This window comes from Biomphalaria glabrata, chromosome 9 (genome assembly GCF_947242115.1).
Source record: "Biomphalaria glabrata chromosome 9, xgBioGlab47.1, whole genome shotgun sequence".
NCBI classification, from domain to species: Eukaryota; Metazoa; Mollusca; class Gastropoda; family Planorbidae; genus Biomphalaria; species Biomphalaria glabrata.
This window is the reverse complement of record NC_074719.1, coordinates 28,627,629-28,652,360: the sequence shown is the minus strand read 5'-3', so window position 1 is coordinate 28,652,360 and position 24,732 is coordinate 28,627,629. Positions and strand designations below refer to the sequence as shown.

General features: G+C 34.4%; 1 protein-coding gene across 5 annotated transcripts in view; it reads left to right on the top strand.

Moving 5' to 3' along the window:
* Window positions 1-814: 814 nt before the first annotated feature.
* LOC106056737 (TNF receptor-associated factor 2-like) overlaps window positions 815-24,732 on the top strand; it is a 33,372-nt gene continuing 9,454 nt past the window's right edge. The window contains exons 1-9 of one of the 5 annotated variants that reach the window (XM_056042785.1): window positions 815-994; window positions 7,896-8,159; window positions 10,368-10,446; window positions 13,750-13,848; window positions 14,330-14,488; window positions 18,472-18,546; window positions 19,142-19,213; window positions 19,916-20,120; window positions 20,683-20,846. In XM_056042785.1, coding sequence (XP_055898760.1) covers window positions 7,948-8,159; window positions 10,368-10,446; window positions 13,750-13,848; window positions 14,330-14,488; window positions 18,472-18,546; window positions 19,142-19,213; window positions 19,916-20,120; window positions 20,683-20,846 — 1,065 coding nt within the window. In that variant the 5' untranslated portion in view covers window positions 815-994; window positions 7,896-7,947. The other 4 variants (XM_056042790.1, XM_056042786.1, XM_056042787.1 and 1 more) reach the window with 4 other exon arrangements.

Below are 24,732 nucleotides of genomic sequence, written 5' to 3'. Positions count from 1 at the left end.
TTTAATTCTTCTATATATATAATAATAATCCATCTTTGGTGACCTTTGAAATTCTTTACAATCCTTGAGGAAATTGCCTTACAATAGATTCAAAGTTGACATTGTTTTGGGCTTCTTCAAACTTGGAATCCTTTTATTTACCATCTCTCACTCTTTTTGTTTTTCCCGGGAAAAAAACTTCAAACAGCTTTCTGACCTGGAAATAAAACAAAGTTCATTCATAGATCGGAAAACAACGAAAAAAAACAACAACAAAAAACTAAGAGATTAAAAAGAACTATTAGGCCTATGTATTGAAATAATTGGGTGTTTGGACAAAATAAAAGTTCTGGTCATTTCTTTTACTTTGTTTTATCATTCACCTGCCACCCTCTCTTATAGGCCTAAATTTTTATTTTAGAATACATGTAATTAGTTTGGAAATGTGGTGGTGATTATTCAAATGAGCCTACATGTATGTCTAATTTTAAGAGGGAACTATTTGCAGGGTTTGCACGGACACGCAAACACACTCAATCTATCCATTTCGTTGACCTAATTATATTAACAGCATTAGGTTCAATTTGATGATGTATACAGACCTATGTGTTTAAAAAAAAACATAGGTACACATATCGAGTGACTATGTCATTGTTAATTTTAGATGTACATAAGTAGGTAAATATAGAGCCTATGTAGATCTAGTCCATAAAATTATGCTATTTGAAACTAGGGCAGGTCTAATGATTATAGGCCAGTCCTAGTCTTAATCTGCGTTGTAATAGGCTAATTCAAATACGAAAATGTGTAGCCAATGGGAAACCCCATTCTTTTCAAATCGAATCAGTATCCAATTCTGTCAGCTCTAGATCTAGAATCTAGAATAGTTACCAAGTTGGATTCATATTTATTAGACCTCTTCTATGTGTAGGCCTTACACCTGTTACTTGAAAAGGATCGATAAAAAAATATAAATCTGGATGCCAACTAGGTTTGGATTTGTGCTATATTTAAGGTAATGTTTAATTACATAATGAGTATGATACCTAAGACAAGTTATAGTCATTATATTATAGACTTTATAGACTAGTAGTAGTACATCCAGGTCTGTGATCTAGACTCTATTATATTATGATATTATCTACTTTTAAAAAATATATATCTAGATCTTGATCTAAATAAAATTGCACCTTAAAATTAAATTTCCAAACCTAACAATTTTGATTTGTTTGGATTAATGTTATGTTTTAGATTTTAGTCTAGATTGGGCTTTCAATACCAGAAATAGTGCTTGGCGGCGGGGCTGCAACCCGCGCTGAGGGAACTCCTAGTGCCCCCCCCCAGACCCTGCTGGCAATGGCGGGAAGTCTACAATTTTTTCCACTAACGCCAATAAACGTCTTCCGAAAGAATGAAGGCTCAGAATGCAATAAAGATTATGTACACACACACATACATACATATGTCGAGAGGCTAAGTGCGCTTGAACTTGGCTTGGCTTGGCTACCTATGAAGGGGGCTCGAGGTTCGACATCCGACTCGGGCAGAGTTGTGTTTACTGAGCACGGCACGGAAAACCTTCTCCTAGATACCCTCTCCCCCCACTGGTACACAACTGAGATTGGACCAAAGCGCTCTGAGCATGCTATAAGCATGAAAGTAGCGCTCTATAAAAGCCATAATTTATTTTATTTTTGTTTCGCAGGGGGGAGGGGCGGAAACCCCCCCCTCGAAAAAAAATCTTGGCTACGCCCCATGTGGGGGGGGGGGGAATTTGTGTAGGTAACAATCTTCAGTTCTGGAGGAACGTTCTAATTGTATAATTATGTAGATTGAAATTTATTGAGCGAAACATAGAGACATCTATTTGTAGGACTATATCGGCCCTAAAATATATCAATAATTATAAGAAAGCAATGAAACTAATTATGTAATGAACTTCATTTATTTAAAGTAATAGCAATATTTGAAACTGATTAATCCCATAGGAAAATATAAAGGGGTAAAAAAAAATGTTGAATCTACAGCTAGAACTGATTGATTTGACGTTTAAAGAACTCCATTGTTTACAGCTAGAACTGATTGATTTGACGTTTAAAGAACTTCAGTGTTTAGAGCTAGAACTGATTGACTTGACGTTTAAGGTACTCCAGTGTTTAGAGCTAGAACTGATTGACTTGACGTTTAAAGAACTCCAGTGTCTTCAGCTAGAACTGATTGACTTGACGTTTAAAGAACTCCAGTGTCTCCAGCTAGAACTTATTGACTTGACATTTAAAGAACTCCAGTGTCTACAGCTAGAACTGATTGATTTGACGTTTAAAGAACTCCAGTGTCTACAGCTAGAACTGATTGATTTGACGTTTAAAGAACTCCAGTGTCTACAGCTAGAACTGATTGGCTTGACGTTTAAAGAACTCCATTGTCTACAGCTAGAACTGATTGATTTGACGTTTAAAGAACTCCATTGTTTACAGCTAGAACTGATTGATTTGACGTTTAAAGAACTTCAGTGTTTAGAGCTAGAACTGATTGACTTGACGTTTAAAGAACTCCAGTGTCTCCAGCTAGAACTGATTGATTTGACGTTTAAAGAACTCCAGTGTATAGAGCTAGAACTGATTGATTTGACGTTTGAACTCCAGTGTTTAGAGCTAGAACTGATTGATTTGACGTTTAAAGAACTTCAGTGTTTAGAGCTAGAACTGATTGACTTGACGTTTAAAGTACTCCAGTGTTTAGTTAGAGCTAGAACTGATTGACTTGACGTTTAAAGAACTCCAGTGTCTACAGCTAGAACTGATTGACGTGACGTTTAAGGAACTCCAGTGTCTACAGCTAGAACTGATTGATTTGACGTTTAAAGAACTCCAGTGTTTAGAGCTAGAACTGATTGATTTGACGTTTGAACTCCAGTGTTTAGAGCTAGAACTGATTGATTTGACGTTTAAAGAACTTCAGTGTTTAGAGCTAGAACTGATTGACTTGACGTTTAAAGAACTCCAGTGTCTCCAGCTAGAACTGATTGATTTGACGTTTAAAGAACTCCAGTGTATAGAGCTAGAACTGATTGATTTGACGTTTGAACTCCAGTGTTTAGAGCTAGAACTGATTGATTTGACGTTTAAAGAACTTCAGTGTTTAGAGCTAGAACTGATTGACTTGACGTTTAAAGTACTCCAGTGTTTAGTTAGAGCTAGAACTGATTGACTTGACGTTTAAAGAACTCCAGTGTCTACAGCTAGAACTGATTGACGTGACGTTTAAGGAACTCCAGTGTCTACAGCTAGAACTGATTGATTTGACGTTTAAAGAACTCCAGTGTTTAGAGCTAGAACTGATTGATTTGACGTTTGAACTCCAGTGTTTAGAGCTAGAACTGATTGATTTGACGTTTAAAGAACTTCAGTGTTTAGAGCTAGAACTGATTGACTTGACGTTTAAAGAACTCCAGTGTCTCCAGCTAGAACTGATTGATTTGACGTTTAAAGAACTCCAGTGTATAGAGCTAGAACTGATTGATTTGACGTTTGAACTCCAGTGTTTAGAGCTAGAACTGATTGATTTGACGTTTAAAGAACTTCAGTGTTTAGAGCTAGAACTGATTGACTTGACGTTTAAAGTACTCCAGTGTTTAGTTAGAGCTAGAACTGATTGACTTGACGTTTAAAGAACTCCAGTGTCTACAGCTAGAACTGATTGACGTGACGTTTAAGGAACTCCAGTGTCTACAGCTAGAACTGATTGATTTGACGTTTAAAGAACTCCAGTGTCTACAGCTAGAACTGATTGATTTGACGTTTAAAGAATTACAGTGTTTTCTACTTGAACTGATTGATTTGACGTTTGAACTCCAGTGTTTAGAGCTAGAACTGATTGACTTGACGTTTAAAGAACTACAGTGTTTAGAGCTAGGGGAAAAGACACCTTTAAAAAGAAGGGGGAAGGTCAGCTACGTCCAGTGCAAGGCAGGGGCGGGGCCTCCAAAAAAGAGATTTATACATTTTGTAAACTTTTTGGTCTTTTGCGAATTTTTTTTTTTTACCAACAATATTTTAAATCTTACGATTGACAACAAGTAGCTTTTCCATTAAAAAAATTTTTTTTTTGGCCACTTCAGAGTCTAAAATTAGGCTGCTGGCAATGGTTTATCTGGCTCATAGCGTACTGCATCTCCAAGAAGGATCTTATTTCTAAAAGAATGTTTTGAAACTGGTCATACACACAGAGAAAACTACGTTGACACAGAGAAGACTACGTTGGCTCGGACATGTCACCCGCATACCAGATGGAAGAATACCTTAGGACCAGGGTCGGCAATCTAGGCCGCCGACTAGGACCTCCTATTGGTGGGGTCTCCCGATGGACTTACATTTTTCTAAGAGAAGAACGAGCGAAACTTGTGCCCTGTGTTGTTGGGGTTTTAATCATTTGCGTACTTTTTTGGGGGCCACCAAATTCACTTCGCCAAGGGCCTCCAATTATCTAAGGCCGGCTTTTTTTTTTTTAGGACATCCTCAATTCTGAGCTTGCTGAAGGAGTCAGAAGCAAATATTCCCAAGGCCAACCCACATAGACGTCTGCAAGCGAGATCTGAAGACTACGGAAAATCCAACAACATTGAGACAGACTGTGCGTGCTGGTACGAATCTCGCCGAGAGCTAAATGAATGAGCCGGTCATGGCAAATAGAATGAGAGAGAAAGCCGCCCAATTAAAAAGCCTTAAAACAGGAACATCCACATGCACGAACTGTGGCGAACTTTTTCGCTCTATAAAGGACTTGTTTAGTCACAGCAGATTCTGACCGGACTCAAGAAAAAAAAACTTAAGTGATTCATCAAGGCACATTAGGCATGATGCGCATCCATTGTCTTTAAATGGCATTTTTGTCGTGGTTAAGAAGTGTTCACTTAATATACAAATGCAGTTTCTGATCTACAGCAGTTGGTCACGCATTGTCTAATTCTCCACAAACATACAAAATATACTTTTTTTTTCTTTTTTTTACTTAAAATTGCATATAAACAATTGTAACTTTTTTTAAAGTAGGAAAATGAAATAAAATGTGTAAGTTGGCCTATTCTATTTCTTTCTTTTCAACTCTAGCTTGCTATTAGATCTCGGTCTGATTAGTAATGAGTGGTGAACAAGTAGATTTGGATTCAAGCTTTCGGAAAAGTGTAGGGGCTTCCACACACAAAAAAAAAAAAAAAAAAAACTGCCCCGGAGCCTCCACATCGGCCCTGGCTACGTCATACTTGAAACCTCTGCTGTCTGTGACTAAACATTTTTTTTGTTTTGTTTTCAGTACATGGCTTTATGGGCAGATGGTTATTAGACTTTTTGTTTGTTTGTTTGTTTGTGTTTGTTGAGGGTGGGGGAGACAGAGTATAAGGTAATGACAGTTTGTTTCGATATTAAACATATTCATAATTAGTATGTGCACTTTATTAATTATTTACAACAAATGATGAACTTACTGCCCAAAGAAACATCGCCTCTCCATGCGGTAGAGCTATCTTCAACAATACATTCATATAATCTAGTTTGAACTTTACTCACGGCTTCGCCTTATCTAGCTAGCAACCACCCCTTTAAAGTGCATTTCTCCTCCTATATCTAAGATAATTAGGCCTAAGGCCAATTGTCCATTTCTGAATAGACTTATAGGCTATATTATTCTTACAACTGTGGAAAATACTGATACTAACATGCTTACAATTAGGCTAAGCCTACAGATTTTAGAGACCATTTAGGTTTAACGAATTCAAATTTAAAATGTCATTTCAAGGATGGCCGACAAAAAAAGTGAGTAAAAATCAAGTCACAGCTGTCTAATGAACTCGAATAAAATCGTTTTTTCAAAGTGGAGATTGAACTCATCATCTTCAGTTTAAAATGAAAACGCGAAAGTTGCCGTCTTCTGCTAAGGGGGCGCTCCATAAAAGACAACAGCATTTGATCAAAAAGTTTTCTCACTATGCAGCTGTGTCGGTGTTGATGTATGAGATGAGAATCCGAAAATGTTCTAAAAATAAAAACACGATATGAAACTCGCTAGATCTAGGCCCAGGCCCAGGATAGGCCTAGCTGTCTTACCGAACTCGTCTGGCGATCTTGACGCTAGTCGCTAGGTCTAGTCGTATTTTTAGAGAGGGAAATTCCAAGCATGTAATGTTAGATTATTTTTAGATCAGTGAACTTAGCTGGGGGACGCCATCCTACGTTTTACGGCCGCCTAGTTTTTTTCCTCTTTAATCTATTAATTAGAGGTGATTTCTTGACATTGGCGTGTTTCTATGTGACATCGAATATTGTTGTAGATTAAGGAACATTTCTTGGAACTTAGGACTCAAAAGTTTCTTAGTTTTTCAGTTCAAGCGTGACAATATCAGAAAAGTCGGGAGTTGAGCTATTATCGATAGATTTAGATTTAGTCTATTTTACATGACGTCTGGAGGTTCATGGCGTCTGTAGTTGTCGAACAATAGGAATGTTTGAAAACTGAAAGAAAAAAATCAGACTACTACAGTACTTCAATTCTTTACTTTAACTCGATTGCATTTTGATTTTATTTAGCCGAGTGAATGTAACTAAAATTTACTAAAACTATTTTGAAGACTAGACTAGACTCTGAGTTAGAGTCTAGCTAGATTCTATCTAATCTATAGACTCTAGATCTAGACTCTCTCTATATAATATAGATCTATTCTAGGTCTACTAGTCTAGTCTAGGGCTAGATCTAGTCTAGACTAGTGTCTCTAGCTAGGTCTATATTCTATATAGGCTGTAGTATAGTCAAGTATAGATCTAGTGCTAGACTCTAGCAGAGTCTATAGATTTATTATAAATGTTAAAACTAGTTTTACTAGAGTCTAAACTCACTAATGTTAAAGTAAAGTGTAAAGTTAAGATCTAGATTCTAAATCTAGATTAGTTAGTAATCTAGACTCCAACTACCTGATCTAATACTTTGAAAGGAAAATTTTCTGTAGATTAGGCACTTAAATCTAGATTAGATGTAGATTAGAATCTGGAGTCTAGATTTAGAATAGAGGATCTATTCAAGACATTATTATAGGCAATAGACCTACATTTAGATCTGTCTAGTATTAAGATCAAAATCTATTTTAATATATAATCAGACCAAAGTCCAGCTATCCAGATTGGAATGTAGATGTATTTGCTCTTATTCAACTTGTACTTGGTGTTCAACTTAGATCCTATTTAGAATGCACATGAAGTAAATGAGTGACAAAGAACTCCAAAGGCTTCAAGTGTTACCACTTTCTATTTAATGAACTCCTAGCTCTCAAAATACAGATCCAGTGTATACTTTTAAATTGTAATGATTTGATTTTAAAAGAAAAAAATCATTTTTATAATTATTCAAAAACAAAAGTAATAATAGATTTTAAAATATAGTTTATGAAAATCCTTTAACAGGCATTGCATTGATTCTAGTTAGTCTGGTGTCACCACCAGGTCTTGCCAGTTACTAGAATTACAACTAATATAATACTGCTCTGGTTGTCCTAGTTTAGTTGTCTAGATGACATACAAGATCTACTGATTATCTAAATGTCAAACTTTGAGATGAGTTTCACAAGATTTAAACATTTTATATTTAAATTCATTTAAAAAAATCTTTGAACAGGCTTAGACTGTTAATTGCCTTTCATTCAAAGTTTTGGCTATTTATTCTGTAATATAAATGTGTCCTTTTTAAAAAATATGTTTGGTAACACATTAAATTTTCAATGGAATACTTTCAAATATATTTTGTTTATTAATCTAAGACATAAATAACTTATGTATATATATATATATATATATATATCAGTAGTATTGGATGTAGCAAGGGTTTTTATGTTAAGTGCTCTCACTGACTGCATGATGTGTTTCTTTCCTCAGTTCTTTTGTGAATGTTTAACAACACAAAGCTCATTGACTAGGATTTCAATTCATGAACATTTGTATGGATCTGATGACTGATTCAAAACCAGAAGATATGGCTCAGGCTCCTCAGTCCAATACCATCAAGGGATTTCCCAAAGAAATTTTTTCAAAAGTTGAGGAAAAGTTTCTTTGTGCATATTGTGAGAATATTCTGCGTGAGCCCATGCAGAGTGATTGTGGACATAGATACTGTAATGGATGTAAACAAGAACTGGCAAGGTCATCTATTGTTTTTTTGTTTTTTTTTAATTTAAATATATATATATAAATACTGATAAACTCAATTTAAATACATATTTCAATTGAAAAAAAAAAGCTTATTAGTTGCAGTTAAATTATTCAATTCTAAATTAGAATTTATATATTTTTAAAAAGCTTATTACTTAGCTATAAATATTTTTTTTCTTAAATGCCTGTGTAAAAGTAAAAATGTAAAGAAATTAAAAATGCAGCTTACTTTAAATTTATTTTTTTCAGATTAAAGTTATTTTGGTTAAAGCAATTTTAAATGTTAATTTTTCCTCATATTACAGTAAGAAAATGAGTTTGAAGCAATAAAACAAACAAAACACAATGATTTGGAGAATAGTAATCAAAATTAAAATAAAAAATTAAAATATAATCAATCTTCAATTGATTGATTTATATTTTAGATTTTTAGTTCAGTGTTTCCCAAACTTTTTCCTTATCTTAACTGAACACTTCGCACATTTTGAGTATTTAGTGGAACACTTAGCTTAATTTTTTTAGATAAATCAATTGTATTCAATTCAATACTAGTTAATTATTCCAGTAGTTTGTGAAAATCTATACGCGGAACACAGCTTGGGAAACACTGTTTTAGTTGATTGTGCTTCTTAACTAGTGAATTAATACTCTCTAGTCTTTTAAAGTCTTGGGATCTAAAAACTTTAATATCTATTTTACGTTTAAGATTGAAATGTAGACAAACATATTTGAAGCTAACTTATTTGTGCAACAATTGTTTACTATTAATAAGCATTTTTGCAATACCTCAATTCAAATCATAACTGTGTGGAAACGTCCTGGAACCTTCTGGATGGGAGGAACCTGAACACTTATCTCAAAAATGGCTCTGATTTTCCTAAAAATTTGACAGTTGCTGTATATCATTGGAAAAAAAATACTAGTTCATTGGCTACACTGGGAAAACTCCTAGTTTAACTTAGAATTTTTCAAAGTAAATAAATAGTAATAAATTTAACTTTGGCTAGAGAATGAGAAAATAAGTATTTTGAATGGATATAATATGTCATTGGGTATTTTCACATTCATTGAAGAGTTTTATAAATTAATGTTTTGGAAATTCGTATTCCTTGTCTTCTAAGTCTAGATCTAAAGGCCTATCATATGGAATATAATATTATAAAGTGTAGTAAATCTGTACATTCCCTTAACCAGGATTTTTTCTTTAAGGGTGGGAGGGGTGTGAGGAATGGGGCAGGATAAAAAATGTTCCAATGTTTTTTAATCTAACATTAATGAGTTATTCAGAGGAAAACAATGGCTGTGTATACATTGTATAGAGGAGGTTTTGTCTTTTAAAAAAAGTTTTTTTTTTAAATGTTTTTCTTACTTTTTTTTTTATTTTTGGCATTTTTAATGTTTTTAAAAGGTTTAAAATGAAAGGCTATTCTTCCTTCGAATTTCAATTGATTCCTATTTCAAACATAAAATTTATTTTTTGAGCAATACTGTTTGAGAGCTTGTGAAACCTTTGCAAATAATTTTAATAATCTAATTAAAAGCAATCAATGGCTATCTAGTTATATGAAGAGCACTAATATTATATATATATCTATATTGTTTTTTCGATATTGTCCTTCCGGGAAACAACAATCAAAACATAATATATATTAAAATAAAAAGAAAGTAAATATTATTTTAAAAACCTATTTTACACATCTTACTTGATTAAAAGTTAGCTTCACATTTTTACATGGAAATTTTAAAAAATTAATTTTTAATGCTATGAATGTCATAATTTTTTGTATTTTAAATTATTATTATTATTTGTTGAATGTTTACCATTTAAACATTTTATAAAATACATTTCTGTCATTCTCAAGCATAAAATATATTATCTTACACCTTAGTCTATTTTAAACTATTGACAAAAATATGTGTCCGCTGTGTCTGGGTTTTCATTATTTTAACTTTTTTTTTTTAAATTTATTTTGTATACTTTGTGTTTTTTTTTCTAAACATAAAGTTAAAATTTAATTGATCTTTCTTTTTAAAAGAAAAAAATACTTGTAAAAATCTTAGATGAACTTTTTTTTTAAAAGTATGGTTTCCTTTGCATGATTGATTGAGGATATTTTCTTTATGAGATGGGGATATCTTGAGCCCAACAAATTCACTTTTAAAATAATCTTAACAGAGGATATGATTTTTTTCACTCAGATTGACATCGCCAGTCAGGTGTAAAGCCTGCATAGCAGAACAAGTCAGTGATGACGAGAGTATCTTAAATGTGAACTCTGTAAGTTTTTACTATTATGTGCTAGTTATATGTAGAATATGTATTATATTTGTATATTACTAAACAGATTTCTGTTAAAGTAAAAAAGGCTTAAAGTTTAAGACAGTACACTTGATGAAATTTGGGATGACTTTGGCAAAGCTTGTAAAACTTGTTGCTTATTTTGACTACAGGTCTGCAAAGTATGACTTTCTACTTTGATGCTTTTCTTATTTTCTATTTTGTTGTCTTTAAACCAGTTCTGAAATCCCATTGCTATGATGTTCTACTGTGCCAGGAGGCAGACTCTTAAATTGTCATGGTCAGAGTAGAATTGTTTTTTTTTGTATTTATTGTGAGGCTAAACTCTATGAAGTTATTGAAGATATTCTGCATCTACTCTAATGAGTTCCATGTTCCAGAAGATGAGAATCTGAACCAGTGAAACATGTGGCACTTGAGAATACTGATCATGTCTTTCAATCGTACATATTTTATCAACAGGTGCAATTGAGAAAATAAACTCTGGATATCCGTTTGAAAGTTAAAGTGTATAAAGAGCTGCACAAATGATCTCATAGGAAATAAAAGTTATGAGAAGGATGAAGAAATCAAATAGCTGTTGATGTTTTTATTCAGTGTATTCCTACCCTTCCTTTCCCTTGTCAAGAAAAAAAAACAAATACAGAAACCAACAAATTGTTATATAGTGTGGCACCAAACTAATTCAAATATTCTTAAATAAATTAGAAAAAAAAAACAAATAGATGGTTTGGTCGTGTGGTATGTGTTTTGGACTGTCATCTTGATGGTCCCATGTTCGAATCCTGCAGAAGGTTTGTGCTACAACGTACTTGTGACAAGTCAAAAGCTTGCGGTCAGAGTCACTCAATTTTATCACAGCATTAATTATTATTATTTATTATTTATTTATTTATTTTAATTATTTCCCCGTTCTATCCCCAATTTCATCACCCGCCCCACCTTTCACCTTTTCCTCTTCTCACTAGACTGAGTCCACCACCATGGCGGCTTTTCACTTATCTCCCCTTGACCTGGGTAAAGATAAACAATCACTTACTTTGGTCTTAGGCGCCGGATGTCCGACTTTCACGTCGAAGCCACCTTGGATGAAACACACTTCAGTATTCCCCCCCCCCCCCCCCCCCCCCCCCCCCAGTCTCTCCCATGTCTCTCTTTGATCAAAGAGATTATTCGGGTCAACACTCCAAGGTGCGACTCTTGGCAGACTTTACCCACGTGAGTTAGCCTATCGCATTTCCTGTTTCCGCCCATCTCTTTAGGACAATTATAAGGTAGACTAAGTCATACCAGACCCGCTCATTTCTCTATCGCTGGCAATCGAGTCTGGACTATTTCATACATTCTTACTCTTAGAGGAATACCTGGTGGTAAGCCGAACTTAATCACAGTTCCACTTAATTACTTTGTGTATATTTCTCACTGGATATTATCATGTGTATTTTGCTTATTTCATTTATATTTAATTAGTGCATTGTGTATTTTGCACTGTCGTAAGTAGAAAACATAAACATGGCATATGTATATATTTATGTAATGCATTAATCTATTAATGCTACGTTGCTCAATTGATTGTTGATGCAACCATGTATATTCTCGTACATCTTATTTTATTTCCTTTATCTTGGCTGACCGCCTTGATAATTTTACTAGCGCACTAATACTGCGCTTAGAAAAGAGATATGAATTATCTCCCCTGTAGTCATTCTACTTTGGCGAGAGTTGCGCCCCTTGAACGGACGCTTTCCCCATTCAGGCACTACATTGTTCTTGGCCGACGGTGGTACGTAAACAAACCGCCATGGTCACTGACCACCGCCCATTGCTCCCTCCCCCTCTTTCTCTTTCCACTCGTGTTGTTTATTTGAGATTATTATTTCCCCTTTTATGTGCATTTTTATATTGCTACTATCAGCCATCTATTTTCCAAATCCCATTTGTCATCATCTCCCCGTTGTGCTCAAAAGCAATTTTCCAATCTGACAAATGCACCTCAGTCGAGGGCATCGATAAGATGCATGAGAGACATGTCCTAACTTGTCTTTGTTTATCCGCAGCCTCCCTCAGGTGTCTGCCTATGTACTTAGTGCTATTCAGCACTGCGCTACAGCCTATTGGCTATTGAGTATCATCTACTGCCTATGTGGATCTACTCAACTCTTTTACTTGGTGCTATCGGCTCTACTCGCCTGCGTATTCGACAGTCCACTTGTCAATCCATTAGGCATGACGTCCCTATAGACCCAGAGTCTGTGCGAGACGTCATAGCTCCGCCCGAACTCCGCAACTCACTGGACTATTCTGCTGTCCACAGCAGATCAGCTCTGCCCGCAGTACCCTTGTGCCCATGGTAGCCGGCCACCTGCCCTACTGTGCCCACTACAGATATCAGAACTTTGGATTGAGACTCCACAAGAACTGAATCACCGGCGTCCCTCTACCCGCTAGAGCGCCACCTCCAGCTGCAGAACCTCAAGCTAGGATACAGCCAGCTGTGACCCAAGCAGGACAACCAGCTAAGTCAGAGGACAAAAGTGACATACTCTCTTATTAAGTGCAAGAGTGATGATTAAATATAGTATTGATTAGAGATAGATGCAAACCCTCCCCCTTTTTATTCTTCTATGTAAATATTTATGTAAATAAATATTCTTCAATTTTTAACTTTGTATCTCTCTTTCATTGCTTGTTTCGTTGTGTGCCTGCTCCCGATTTATATGCTGATAGGTCAGTGTGTGATAGCTTCAAAAATAATCATCCCCTAGACATTAAACAAGCCAAACACACGTCACTTTCGCTAACCTGTCACAGTACTAATATTCAATTCTGAAGGAAATTAAAAAATGTGTTACAGTTTATGAATTATTATGTATTAGCCAACTTGGCTAGTCTTTGTGCATACCAGTATTTCATAGCTTAAGCCTAAATAAAAGCCATTTGCTTAAAAGAAGTACTTTTCTGCTACAGAGATTTTATTTAGCTTCATTTCTGATACAGTCTTAACATTTAAAAATCATCTGTTCTTTCCCCTAGTAAATAATGAAGTAATAACCAGCTTAAACAAAAGCTGCTTAGAGTGTCATCCCCATGGTCCAAAGTTCAAAACCTGCCCACTGTCATCCCTTACCATCTCACATTTTGGTTTCACTTCTGTTGGAAGGTGGCAAGAAGTCTGTGCACAAATACAATTCTAAGTCACACATCCAAACCAAACTTTTAAACGGTGTTACATCTTAATAAACTTTAATTTCTCATATGTTTCTTATTTCACTGTATTCACAGATGTTTGAAGATAAAGCAGCCATAAGGGAAATGAAGAAATTGGATACTAAATGTATTAATCAAGGATGCCAGTGGAAAGGAATGTTTATGGAGTATCTGGTAGTGTTTGTATTAGATGTTTATTATATCAGTACACAGATAGTTTTAAAGCTGTATGTAAACATTGATACATTATATCAATACAATATTTGATTCTTGAAAAGACCTAAAAACTTATTGAAAGTTTACTTGAACACAGTGTAGTGCTTTTTCATAACTTTTTCATGACATAGTCATCAATAAATGACTGGTTTTGAATCTGTCATAGTGTTTTCATGACATAGTCATCAATAAATGACTGGTTTTGAATCTGTCATATTTTTGTTTCTTGACATTTTCCTGAACAGGTGACCTAATGAAATAAAATAAAATCTTCCAAGATCTATTCTTCTCTCTCTTATTGTTACGTGTAAATTCTTGCAGCTTTTCTTCTCTCTCTTATTGTTACGTGTAAATTCTTGCAGCTATTCTTCTCTCTCTTATTGTTACGTGTAAATTCTTGCAGCTATTTTCTAAAACATGTTTTGTTTTGACTGTGCAGACTCATGAAAACAACTGTGATAAAAAACTAGTTATCTGTCAGAAGTGTGGTCAGCATGTGACCCAGGTCAAGTTAACTAACCATGAAATCAAGCACTGTCCCAAGCGAATTGCTGCCTGTCAGTATTGTAAACAGGAAATGTTATTTGAAGATGTGGAGGTCAGTTATCTTTAAAGTTTAATATTGTTAGGGTTATTTATTTAATTGACTGAGTGTGATGCTAATTAAAATGTACAACCGCTACAAATAAATAATGATAATGCTTTATATCTTTAGAACATAGATTCACAACAAAAAAAACACCTAGCCTGCCTGTCTGTCTGCCTGTCTGTCTCTCCCTTCAATTCTCTATGCCCTCACCCAAACACACTAACGAGAATACATTTAAAGACCAACTGAAGAGGTTTTGGGGTCAATCACAGAAACCGTTTTAATACTTGTTTTCTGTAATATAATGCTTAAAAAAACGTGTATGCAAAATATTTTCTATAACTTTTCAGCCGTTAATGAGATATTAACATTTTAATGTGGGTTTTAGGGACACTAAAAAAGTCTTAGTCTCGTAGCCATTCGAGATGTCTTTCTCCCTCACTACACTGGTCCGTGACGTCATAGTATGGAAATTAGGTCACGCTACTAAATTTAGAGGTAAGCGAACTAATGTTCGCCGGATGAGCCTAGATCCAGTCAAGCGTGCTAGTATCGAGTTTTAGTCCACTGTACAACATGGATCAGTCTGCTTTATCTCTTGTTACAGTCCACGTGTGGTTTTTATGACTATGAGTGTAAGCTAATCACAATTAGCAAGCCGGTTTAACTTAGATCCATTCATGCGTACCCAGTATTTGACCACAACACAGTGTTTCTGTCCACCATATCGTGCAGTACACCTGCAATTTTTTTTATCACCAATTCTTTCAATTACCAGTATTTTTCGTTCTGATAACGATGATAGTAAAATAGATCTATATGCTAGAAACTATGGTTGCAGAAACAGCTCCTTGACTAATGGAATTCACTTATTCAAATGCCTTTGGAATGATAATGTGTAATTGTGTGTAGAGATGGGGCAGGGAGAAACAAGTCAAAGCTAGACAGTTACTTGCACACTAAGTACAAATTCAGCTTCCTTAACTTATATGATTTAAAAATTTAAGAGTAATCCCCATATTGGAAGCAGTTAGCTCAATGAAAAGCTGATATCAATGAAGAGCTCAATCTGTTTTTCCTAATGCTTTTAACTAATAGTTAACTTTTACTTTTTCTTATATTAACATATTTTCAAAGTAATAATAATAATAATAATAATAATAATCTTTATTGTTTAAACAAAAAACATTATAACTATTAGAATATTATCAGAATACTTTAATTTAAATAAGATAGTAAGAGCAGAAACAGCTGAGGTAATATATTTGATCAGTTAGGTTCAAGCTATTAAATAATTCAAGTTCTAATATTAAATTATTTATCTGGCTAAATAACTTTTGGGTGCTAAATTTTCTTTAAAATATCTTTGTAAACAGTGTCTTACTGGAAATATTTACATTTCATTAACTAATTTATAAATATAAACAAACTATGCATTCTGCATTTATAATAATTTAATTTTTTTTCGTCGTCTGCGTCTGTCTTTAGCAAGCTCGTCAGAGCTATTCAGTTGTTTCTTTCAAAGGCAATCTGCTTTCCTATATGCCAAAGAAACCACTGGTTTGTCTGTATAATGAATTAGATATGACAAAATATACAAGTTGCAACTGGGTTCGTGTGGTCAAGAGAAATGCTGCATTCATCCTTTATCTTCGGAATCAAAGATAATGCCTTATAACTTTATGTTTGCATTAAATATAAAGGGCATGTCCCACAAAGTTGAAATTTATCCAAAAGAATATTTTTTTCACTTTGAGTATTTATAAAGAAAATGTAACAAATTTATTAATTCTAAAAATTTAAGACAACGTTAGCTTAAAACAAAACAACTGAAAATATGATAATAATAATCTTTACTGTCCTTGTATAAGAAATTATTTATTAAAGATTATTGTCATGACCATATAAAACTGACAGGATTTCTTCTAAGCCATTGAGTGTCATAGCATCAGCTTTTAGATTTATAAGTAAAAGATGCTCAACAGTCTTATAAAATAACAGTCCAGCTGGCATAACACACAATCAGGCAGACATCCACTGTTGGACGCGTCAGATCATCTTTTAGCCAGTCAGGTTTCTACAATAAAATAAAAAAAAATATATTTATATATATATATATTTAGTAATAGATACATAATAGATACACAAATGAAAAATTAAGTAATATTAAATGAATATGAACATTAATATCAGCCTAGAGGAATCTAGTGCTACTTTACTAGAATATAACTAGATTATATACTATAAAGGTCTATAGTCAGTATAGTAGATCTATCTTAATTCTTATAATTCTTGGAGTCTAATGATGAAAGAGTTTTTAAAGTAAGTCTAGATTTTATAAATCTAGATCTATACCTTCCTTAAGAATGATATGTAAAAATTATATGCTTTCTAAAAACTATTGTTACTATAAACACTATGTCTATAGTGACTATAGTCTTCTAAATCTTGTAGTAGGCCCTACTACAAAACAAGAATAGACCAACTAAAGATTTAGACAGAACCTTCCCCAGAATGTACTATATTAATATTACAGACCATTAATGAAGTGACCTAGCCCTATAGCCTAGGCTAGTCACTATATAAGTCATAAGACTAGATCTATATTTTTATATTCCTATATTATTGTTTTTTGTATTTATTTTTTATAGTAATTTATTTATACTAAATTAGATCTACGACTAGATCTACATCTAAACTAAGACTAGTAAAAAATATATATATAGCTAAAAATCTATTATTAGATATCTAAATCCATATCTAGTTACAATCTAGTAATAAGACTAAATTGTCTACTTTAAGTTGGTCTTAATAACAAAAAAAACAAGATCTAGAATCCTCTAGGCGGTCTAGCTAGATCTAGTGTCTTGAGTTCGACATTTTTCCGTGATTTCCATACTATAACGTCACTTCCGTTTTCGGCCATGACATAGCCATTTCAAATCTCGTTAATTTTTTTACTCTTTCAAATGACTTTTTCTAGTATAAATATGTATTTCTTTTAACTCAAATTTTTAGGAACTATATTTGATACCATCTACTATCATAATCAATAGTTATCTCAATTTCGATAAAAACCTCTTCAGTTGGTCTTTAATATATTCTCACATAAATATCTATCTCACATTTGACTAGCAATCACACACAAAACAAAATGAAATGAAAAGAGTTATGTCACATTCAGAATACTGGATGTCTTTTGAGAATCCATCCATGTCAGTTCGTGTACTAATGTCAGTTTGTGTGTACTAAAGTCTGCGTTCAAAGTAGTGGTTGGGGATGAAATGTTGTTCTTCTATTTCTCTCTGATGATTACATTGTATCAGTGGAACAAAGTAGTGGTTGGGGATGAAATGTTGTTCTTCTATTTCTCTCTGATGATTACATTGTATCAGTGGAACAAAAAAAAAGGGTAAAACTCTTTCTCCTTTCCTGTAAACTTTAAAAAAAAAAAGAACCTGACTGTTATATCAAAGTCTCTGTACAACATAGATATTGGACACTATACATCATCATACTGATTTAGATCAACAGTAAATAAGTTGTATTTAATTTCTATAGACTGCTCTACACCACATGTACTATAATTATAACCTTATGTTTTGATATTCATCCACCTGATCCAATGCATTAGTTATAGAAAAAAGAAAGGAATAAAAAAAAACATATACCTTCCAAACATTTTTTCTCAACCAACATGTCATCTTCCCAGTTACTTTTTATTTCAAGATATATATATATATTGATGCCGAAAATGTATTTTCATGATCAGATCAGTATTATAACATATTAACAGGGAATCCTAATTTGAAATCTCAATGCTAGGGTTGCTTACCTTTTGATGAAGACTAAAAAAAGACATGATATAAAAACCAGTTGAGATCTTTTAAAAGGAAGTCAAAACTAGTTTAATCAGTTCCTCCAACACCTTCTAGTTTCTACTGTACTATTAGCTGCGCTGGTCTAAACTTTTAGTTTGATCTGTTTTTCAGAAGCATGTGAATCAGAGCTGCCCCAATTTACCTGTTAAGTGTGACAAATGTCAGAAGTTGGTGCCTAAAAACGAGGTAAGTTGTCTTCTCTAATTATATTTGAATTAGAATGAGTTCAGCATTGCACCATCAGATTTCCAGTTCCTCCATGATTAAATTGGAGACTACAGTAAAAGTCTTTCAACAAAAGAGAAATTATTGCGTCATTTTTTTCTTTGAAACATCAAAGTTAAGCAGTGACATATTTATTTGATAGAAATAAAACCTTTGAACAAACTGCAAAATATTTTACATAGCATTAATCTAGAGTATGAATGGATTATATATATTCCTATTAAACAACATAACAGGCTACAATGCTGTTTGAAGACATAATGTATTTGTCAAAAGAAAGTATTGTTACAGCTTGTCATAGATTTGATTAGAAACAGTTTTCTCACCACAAAGTCTAGGTCCAGCTTTCACTGTTACTATGGAATAACAAAAAAAAACAACAACTTAATTTATACTATAGTACATTATATCTAGTTAACTATTATACACTGCTGATTATCATCTCATTGATTGTAACTACCCTATACAAAGTAAAATTGAACTCTACATTCACACACACAGTTTGACCTATGACTTATGTTTGTTTTGACCTAAGCCAAATATTTGTACATTTTAGATCAAGAGTCACAAGGAAGATGAATGTGTGCATCGTATCTTTGAGTGTCCTCTTCCTGATTGTAATACTAAGGTGAATCTTTTTCTACACAATAGAACAGTTTGGAACAAATTACATTAACCCTCTGCTCACTGAAACAACATATCATTACACTTTTTCTAAAAGACTTATCATCCATCTTTGTAATAGATTCATCCACTGATTGTAAACAAAAAATTATCAGACTACTTCTGTGCAACTTATTTTAAGAAAACAAGTTTTATAAGACAAATAATGTGAACTAGATTTTGTTATAAGAAAATGCACAATAGCTTGCATGTATTTCAAAACTAGTTCAGCTCATATAAGCAGCAGGTAATACAGCTCATAAGGTAAGCTTTAATACTAAGTGGAGTCTACATCAGATTTGAATTGCAGTTTATGCTAGTTGTTACATATCAAGAATGTTTTATGCCTCTATAAGTACAACTTTGTATCAATCCCATGCTATTAGCAATGTACTTTATTTGTGGATATTAGTGTCACATTTGTCTTATAGTTTTAGGACAAGGCCTTTAAGATTTGAGATTGCAAACACAAAACAAGTGTGATTTTGTAAAATGTTAGTTAATTGTATTTTAATTGGTAGATTGAACCTAGCTATGTTACAAGCAGTTGATTCTCTTGATTTAATGGACTTCAAACAAGTCTGAAGCATGGTCTAGATTTCATATTCTTTGTGGTGTTTGTTTTTGTGTACAATTAATGCATTCCCTTTATTTTGGTTCCTTTCAGATTTCATTTGAGCAGTTTCCCAGTCATGTAGGCAAAAATACACCCAAACATGTGGTCTACCTGTTGGCAAGAATCCATGTCCTAGAGAAACAGATCAATGCATTGGATACCAAGTTAGCTGTTGGTACTGACAGTGCTGCTGCTGGAGCTGTAGGTGGAGCCCAGTCTGTGCCAGCAAGTCATATGGCTGGAGCTGAAGGGGGTGGTGAGTCCAATCACATTTATCCTGTGTACATACACTTAGGTAGTTGTATGTAGCTCAATATTAGTCTACTCAATTTAGCTCATTGGGCTGTGGGTTTTCTGAAGAGGTCTGCCTTGATGCACTCAAGAAAAGTAATTCATTTCAAAATTTTAAATCTATCTGGTTTTGTACTTGAGCTCTTTATTTCATCTGACAAATTCTTTAGCCTCATCCATATTTCATCAGACAAGTTCTTTAGCCTCATCCATATTTCATCAGACAAGTTCTTTAGCCTCATCCATAAATAAGAGGTAGAGGTTTCAAGATTCATTGATCAGTGAACATACATTTTTCCAAAGCAAATTATTAGATTGGTTGGAATAATATTCCAGTTAGATATTTAAACCAAGAATTCCAGACTTTTAGTTGAGCAACCACAAAATATAATCATGTTATTTTATTCAACATAGCATACACCAAGACTTATTGCAAGTGTAACCAAAAGAATAGAACTCTTAGGATGACTTGGCTGCAGCCACAACACTTTGATATTTCTCTGATAATGCTTTGTGTTTTGTTTCAGTAAGTCCTTTAAGTATGGAAGACAAACAGCAACTCAAACTCCATGAAGACTTGATGGCTGTGTTGCATGGGGAGATACTCAGATGTATTAAACAAGTGGAAGCTATGAATAAGAAAATGGAAACCCAGTTGAAATCTATTCAAGAAAACTCTACCAAAATCAGGGTACGTTGATCCTTTCCAAACATTTTCATGTCAGACAAACATTTGCTCCTTGATAAATTACATAGAGTTATTGAACTTTATTTGATTGTCTTCCAGTTGTAAGGATTGACTCCAGTGGATTGGTGTCCTTGTAACAAACAATTTAACAAATAAACTATCAAACCCCAAAAGTCCATAGGAGACATCTTCTATAGTATTATCACACTCATGAATGAACTAGTAACTTCAAGGTCAGGTTGTGAGGTAACAAACTAAACTAAGTTTTTACTAGGACAATCTAGAAATGGACATTTCCATTTTTCATTCACTGATTTACTTGAAGTTGCAAAGATTTTTTCCTTCAATGGTTCTTTGTAATTGCACTAGGTTATCTCCCTTTGTTCTAGCTCTGTGATAGTCTCTGTAAAAATCTTCTTCATTCTCATTTTTATGTTGGAGCGTTCAGATGAGTAGACCAATATATGAGATGAACTGCGCAGTGGTTTCCAAATCAGGGAGCTCTCCATATAGTTGGGGTGTTTTGGGGTCAGTGTCTTGTACAGGCTTCTTGGTAAAGAGAGCAGTTTTAAAACATGGTCAGCGTTCTCTGGTGACACTCTACATGGGCAGATTTCACTGGTTCCAATTTTGAGCTTCTGCTACATATGTTGTCTCATTCTGTTGTGTCCAGTCCTGAGTTGAAAGATTAGACTTTGGTCTTTCTTGTGATTTGGATGAGAGTTTGTCCATTTCTCATTTATTTTATTTACTATTAGTCTCTTCATTTCTTCTGGATAGAGTGCAATGGTTTTTTGTGAGTTAGTTCTCCAACTCTTGGCGAGTGTGTCAGCCTTTTCATTTCCTTCTAGTTCTATATGAGCTGGTATCCATTGAATAACAGTTTTTATGCTGTTGTTGTTGAGTTTTGTAAGTGCTGTCCTGAGTTGTTTTATATAAGAGGAATCAAGAGTTTTCTAAGCTTTGGAATGTTGTTTTCGCATCAGTTAGAAAGACAAACTGACTGTGTGGGGTACTTGAATGATTTGGTAGAATGGTAGCAGCTAGTTCTAGTGCTTCCCTTTCTGCTCTGTGGCTATCAGAGAACTCTCCAGTTGCAATGGATTTTTCTAGTTTTTCTCCATTGGGCCATTCGATGAGTATTCCAGCTCCTCCATTTGTGGTGGCTTTATGGGATGAGCCATCCGTGTAAACTCTGATCCACTGATTGCTAGGATGAGTTTGTAGAAAACAGTTCACTATTTCCCTGAGCTCTGTTGGTATGTAGTCAGATTTTTTTTTTTTTCAATATGGTCTCTTATAGTAGGAAGAGAGCTTTCGTCCCAGGGTGGAAATTCATTATGATGTATCGTGGATTCCAGAGTTATTTTTTCAAGTTGGTGTTTCTTTTTTAGGTTTAGAGATTCCTGTATGAAATTAGTCCTTTTGAGACCTTTTTTTGTGCCAGTTTTGTGGATTTTTGTTCTGAGTGGGTGCCTCTCCAAGGTTTCCAATTTAGTGAATTGGGAAAAGATTTTTATTTCTCTTCTTTCATCCAGAGAGATCAGGGCAGCGGTTTCCTCCATAGCTCTTATGGGTGTTGTTTTGATAGCTCCTGTCAAGTTGGTTTGGGCTGCTGAGCCCCATGCTGTGGCACCATATTCTAGAACAGGTCTTATGTAACTGGTATAGGTCTTTTTCAGGATGTTGTGATTAGCTCCCCAATCTGTGCCAGCTAATTTTTTCATAAGAGATAGTCTCTGGATGCCTTTACTCTGTGTTTTATCTATTTGGTTTTTCCAGGTTAATCTCGGGTCATAGGTGACTCCAAGATTTGTAGGGCTGTCAATTTTTATTAAAGCTTCCTTATCTAATGTTAATTTTATTGTTTGTTGTTTTGTTGACAGTGAGAATATGGTATATGCTGTCTTTTTTGTGTTGACGGACATGCCCCAGTCTTTGGACGGATTATTAAGTTTATCGAGAGCATCTTGTAATCGAAATTTTGATGTTCCTACATATTCTTCTGTGCTAATTAAGGCAAGGTCATCTGCATACATGCTGCTTTTAACTTTTCTTGGTAGGTTTTGATTTAGATCGTTTATGAATATTAGGAAAAGTGTTTGGGATAGGACTCCTCTTGTGTGACTTCTTTGCCCTTTCATGCAAAGTAAAGCTTTTCGATTATTTAGATATTCCTTTATCTAGTTTTACATTCTATGGGATATGTGATGGTGGATTAGCTTTAGTAAGAGACCTTGTTCCCAGACTTTGTCAAATGCTTTTTCTAAGTCGACCCACACAATCGTTGTTGGTTTCTTTTCTTGAAAGCCGTCTTCTATTTCTTGTGTGATGAAGGCGATTTGATCTTCTGTTGATCTTCCTTTTCTAAAGCCAGCCTGGGCTTCAGTGAGTAGGTTATTTGACTCAACGATCCAAGTAAGTCTGTTATTCACCACTCTTTCCATAAGTTTGCAAGTACAGCTAGTGAGGCTGATGGGATGGTAGCTATCCAGTTTATTTCTGTGTTTGCCATGCTATAGTATAGGGATCATAATGGCTTTTTTCCAGATGTTTGGGATTCTGCTTGATTTCCAGCTAACATTAAATATTTGTAGCAGTTTTCTTTTGGCTTGAGAACCCAAGTGAACAAGCATGTCATTAGAAATTTTATCTGGGCCTGGGGCTTGTTTTGGTTGATGACTTTTAAGGCTTGATCTAGTTCCTTCATTTTAAGGTTTGTGGTTATTCCAAAGGAGTAAACTGTTTTTTTTTTTTTTTTTCTTGGATTTCTGAGTTTACATCTTTATTTCTATTTTCATTGATATGTATTTGTCCTACGCTTTGGAAATACTTTATGAATTCATTAGCTGCTTCTTGGCCTTTCAGGGGCTTGTTGTCCTTTTCTGTTACTATAGGAGTTGTTCTGTTTTCTTCCTGGTTGAGACATTTGGCTATACGCCAGAGTTTGTGGCCGTGTCTTAACTACATTTTGTAGTTCTGTTTTTTCAGGCCAACTTTTACTTATAGTGGAAAGGTAATTTTTCCTGAAAACTGCGTAAGCTGCTTTTAGATTTATGTTATTTTCTATACTAGGGTTATTTTCTGCTGTGTTTCTGGCTTCAATAGTGGCATTGTGGAGTTTTGTAGGTGATCAGACCAGTTGGGGATATAATCTTTTCTTGCTCCTCTAGGAATAGATTCCTTAGCTGCTAGGAGGATTCCTTTGGAGCAAGCTGAGTATGACTTATTAACCTGATTTGATTTGCAGTTTATTGAAGTGGTATATAGGTCTGTGAGCTTTGAGAATAAATTCCATGCTTTTTTGTAGTTCCCTCTGAGGATGGTGGAGTTTTCTGATATTTTGAAGGAGGTATCAATACTGATCAATATGGGTCTGTGGTCACTGGTGGCTAGCTGATCTGCAACATCTCTTGTACACTTTTTTGATATATTGTCAGTTGCAAAGGCTAGATCTGGAGTGGTTGATGTTAGCCAGGCTCTTGAGAAAAAGGTTGGTTTATCCTCACGTTTATTAAGCAAGATAAGTCTGTTCTCTGCTTGCCATTCTTCGATTTCTTCTCCCCTGGCATTGAGACCTGGGTATCCCCTGAGACAAGACATTCTTCTTTGTCAGGTATTTGTATGTGGTCAATCTCTATTTCCTTGTCTGGTGGGAGTTAGCAGTTAAATAAATTAATATTTCCATCTGGGATAATGAACCCATTATTTCTGATTCTGAGGAGTTGGGCAGAGTTATGTCTGCGGTAAGGATTAAGGATGTCTTTTTTGTGAGGGTGAGAATTCCTCCTTTGGGTCTGTTTTCTCTGTCTTGTCTGATGCAGGTGTAGCCTCTAATGGAGAAACATAGATTACTGTTCAAATGAGTTTCTTGGATGCAAGCTACATC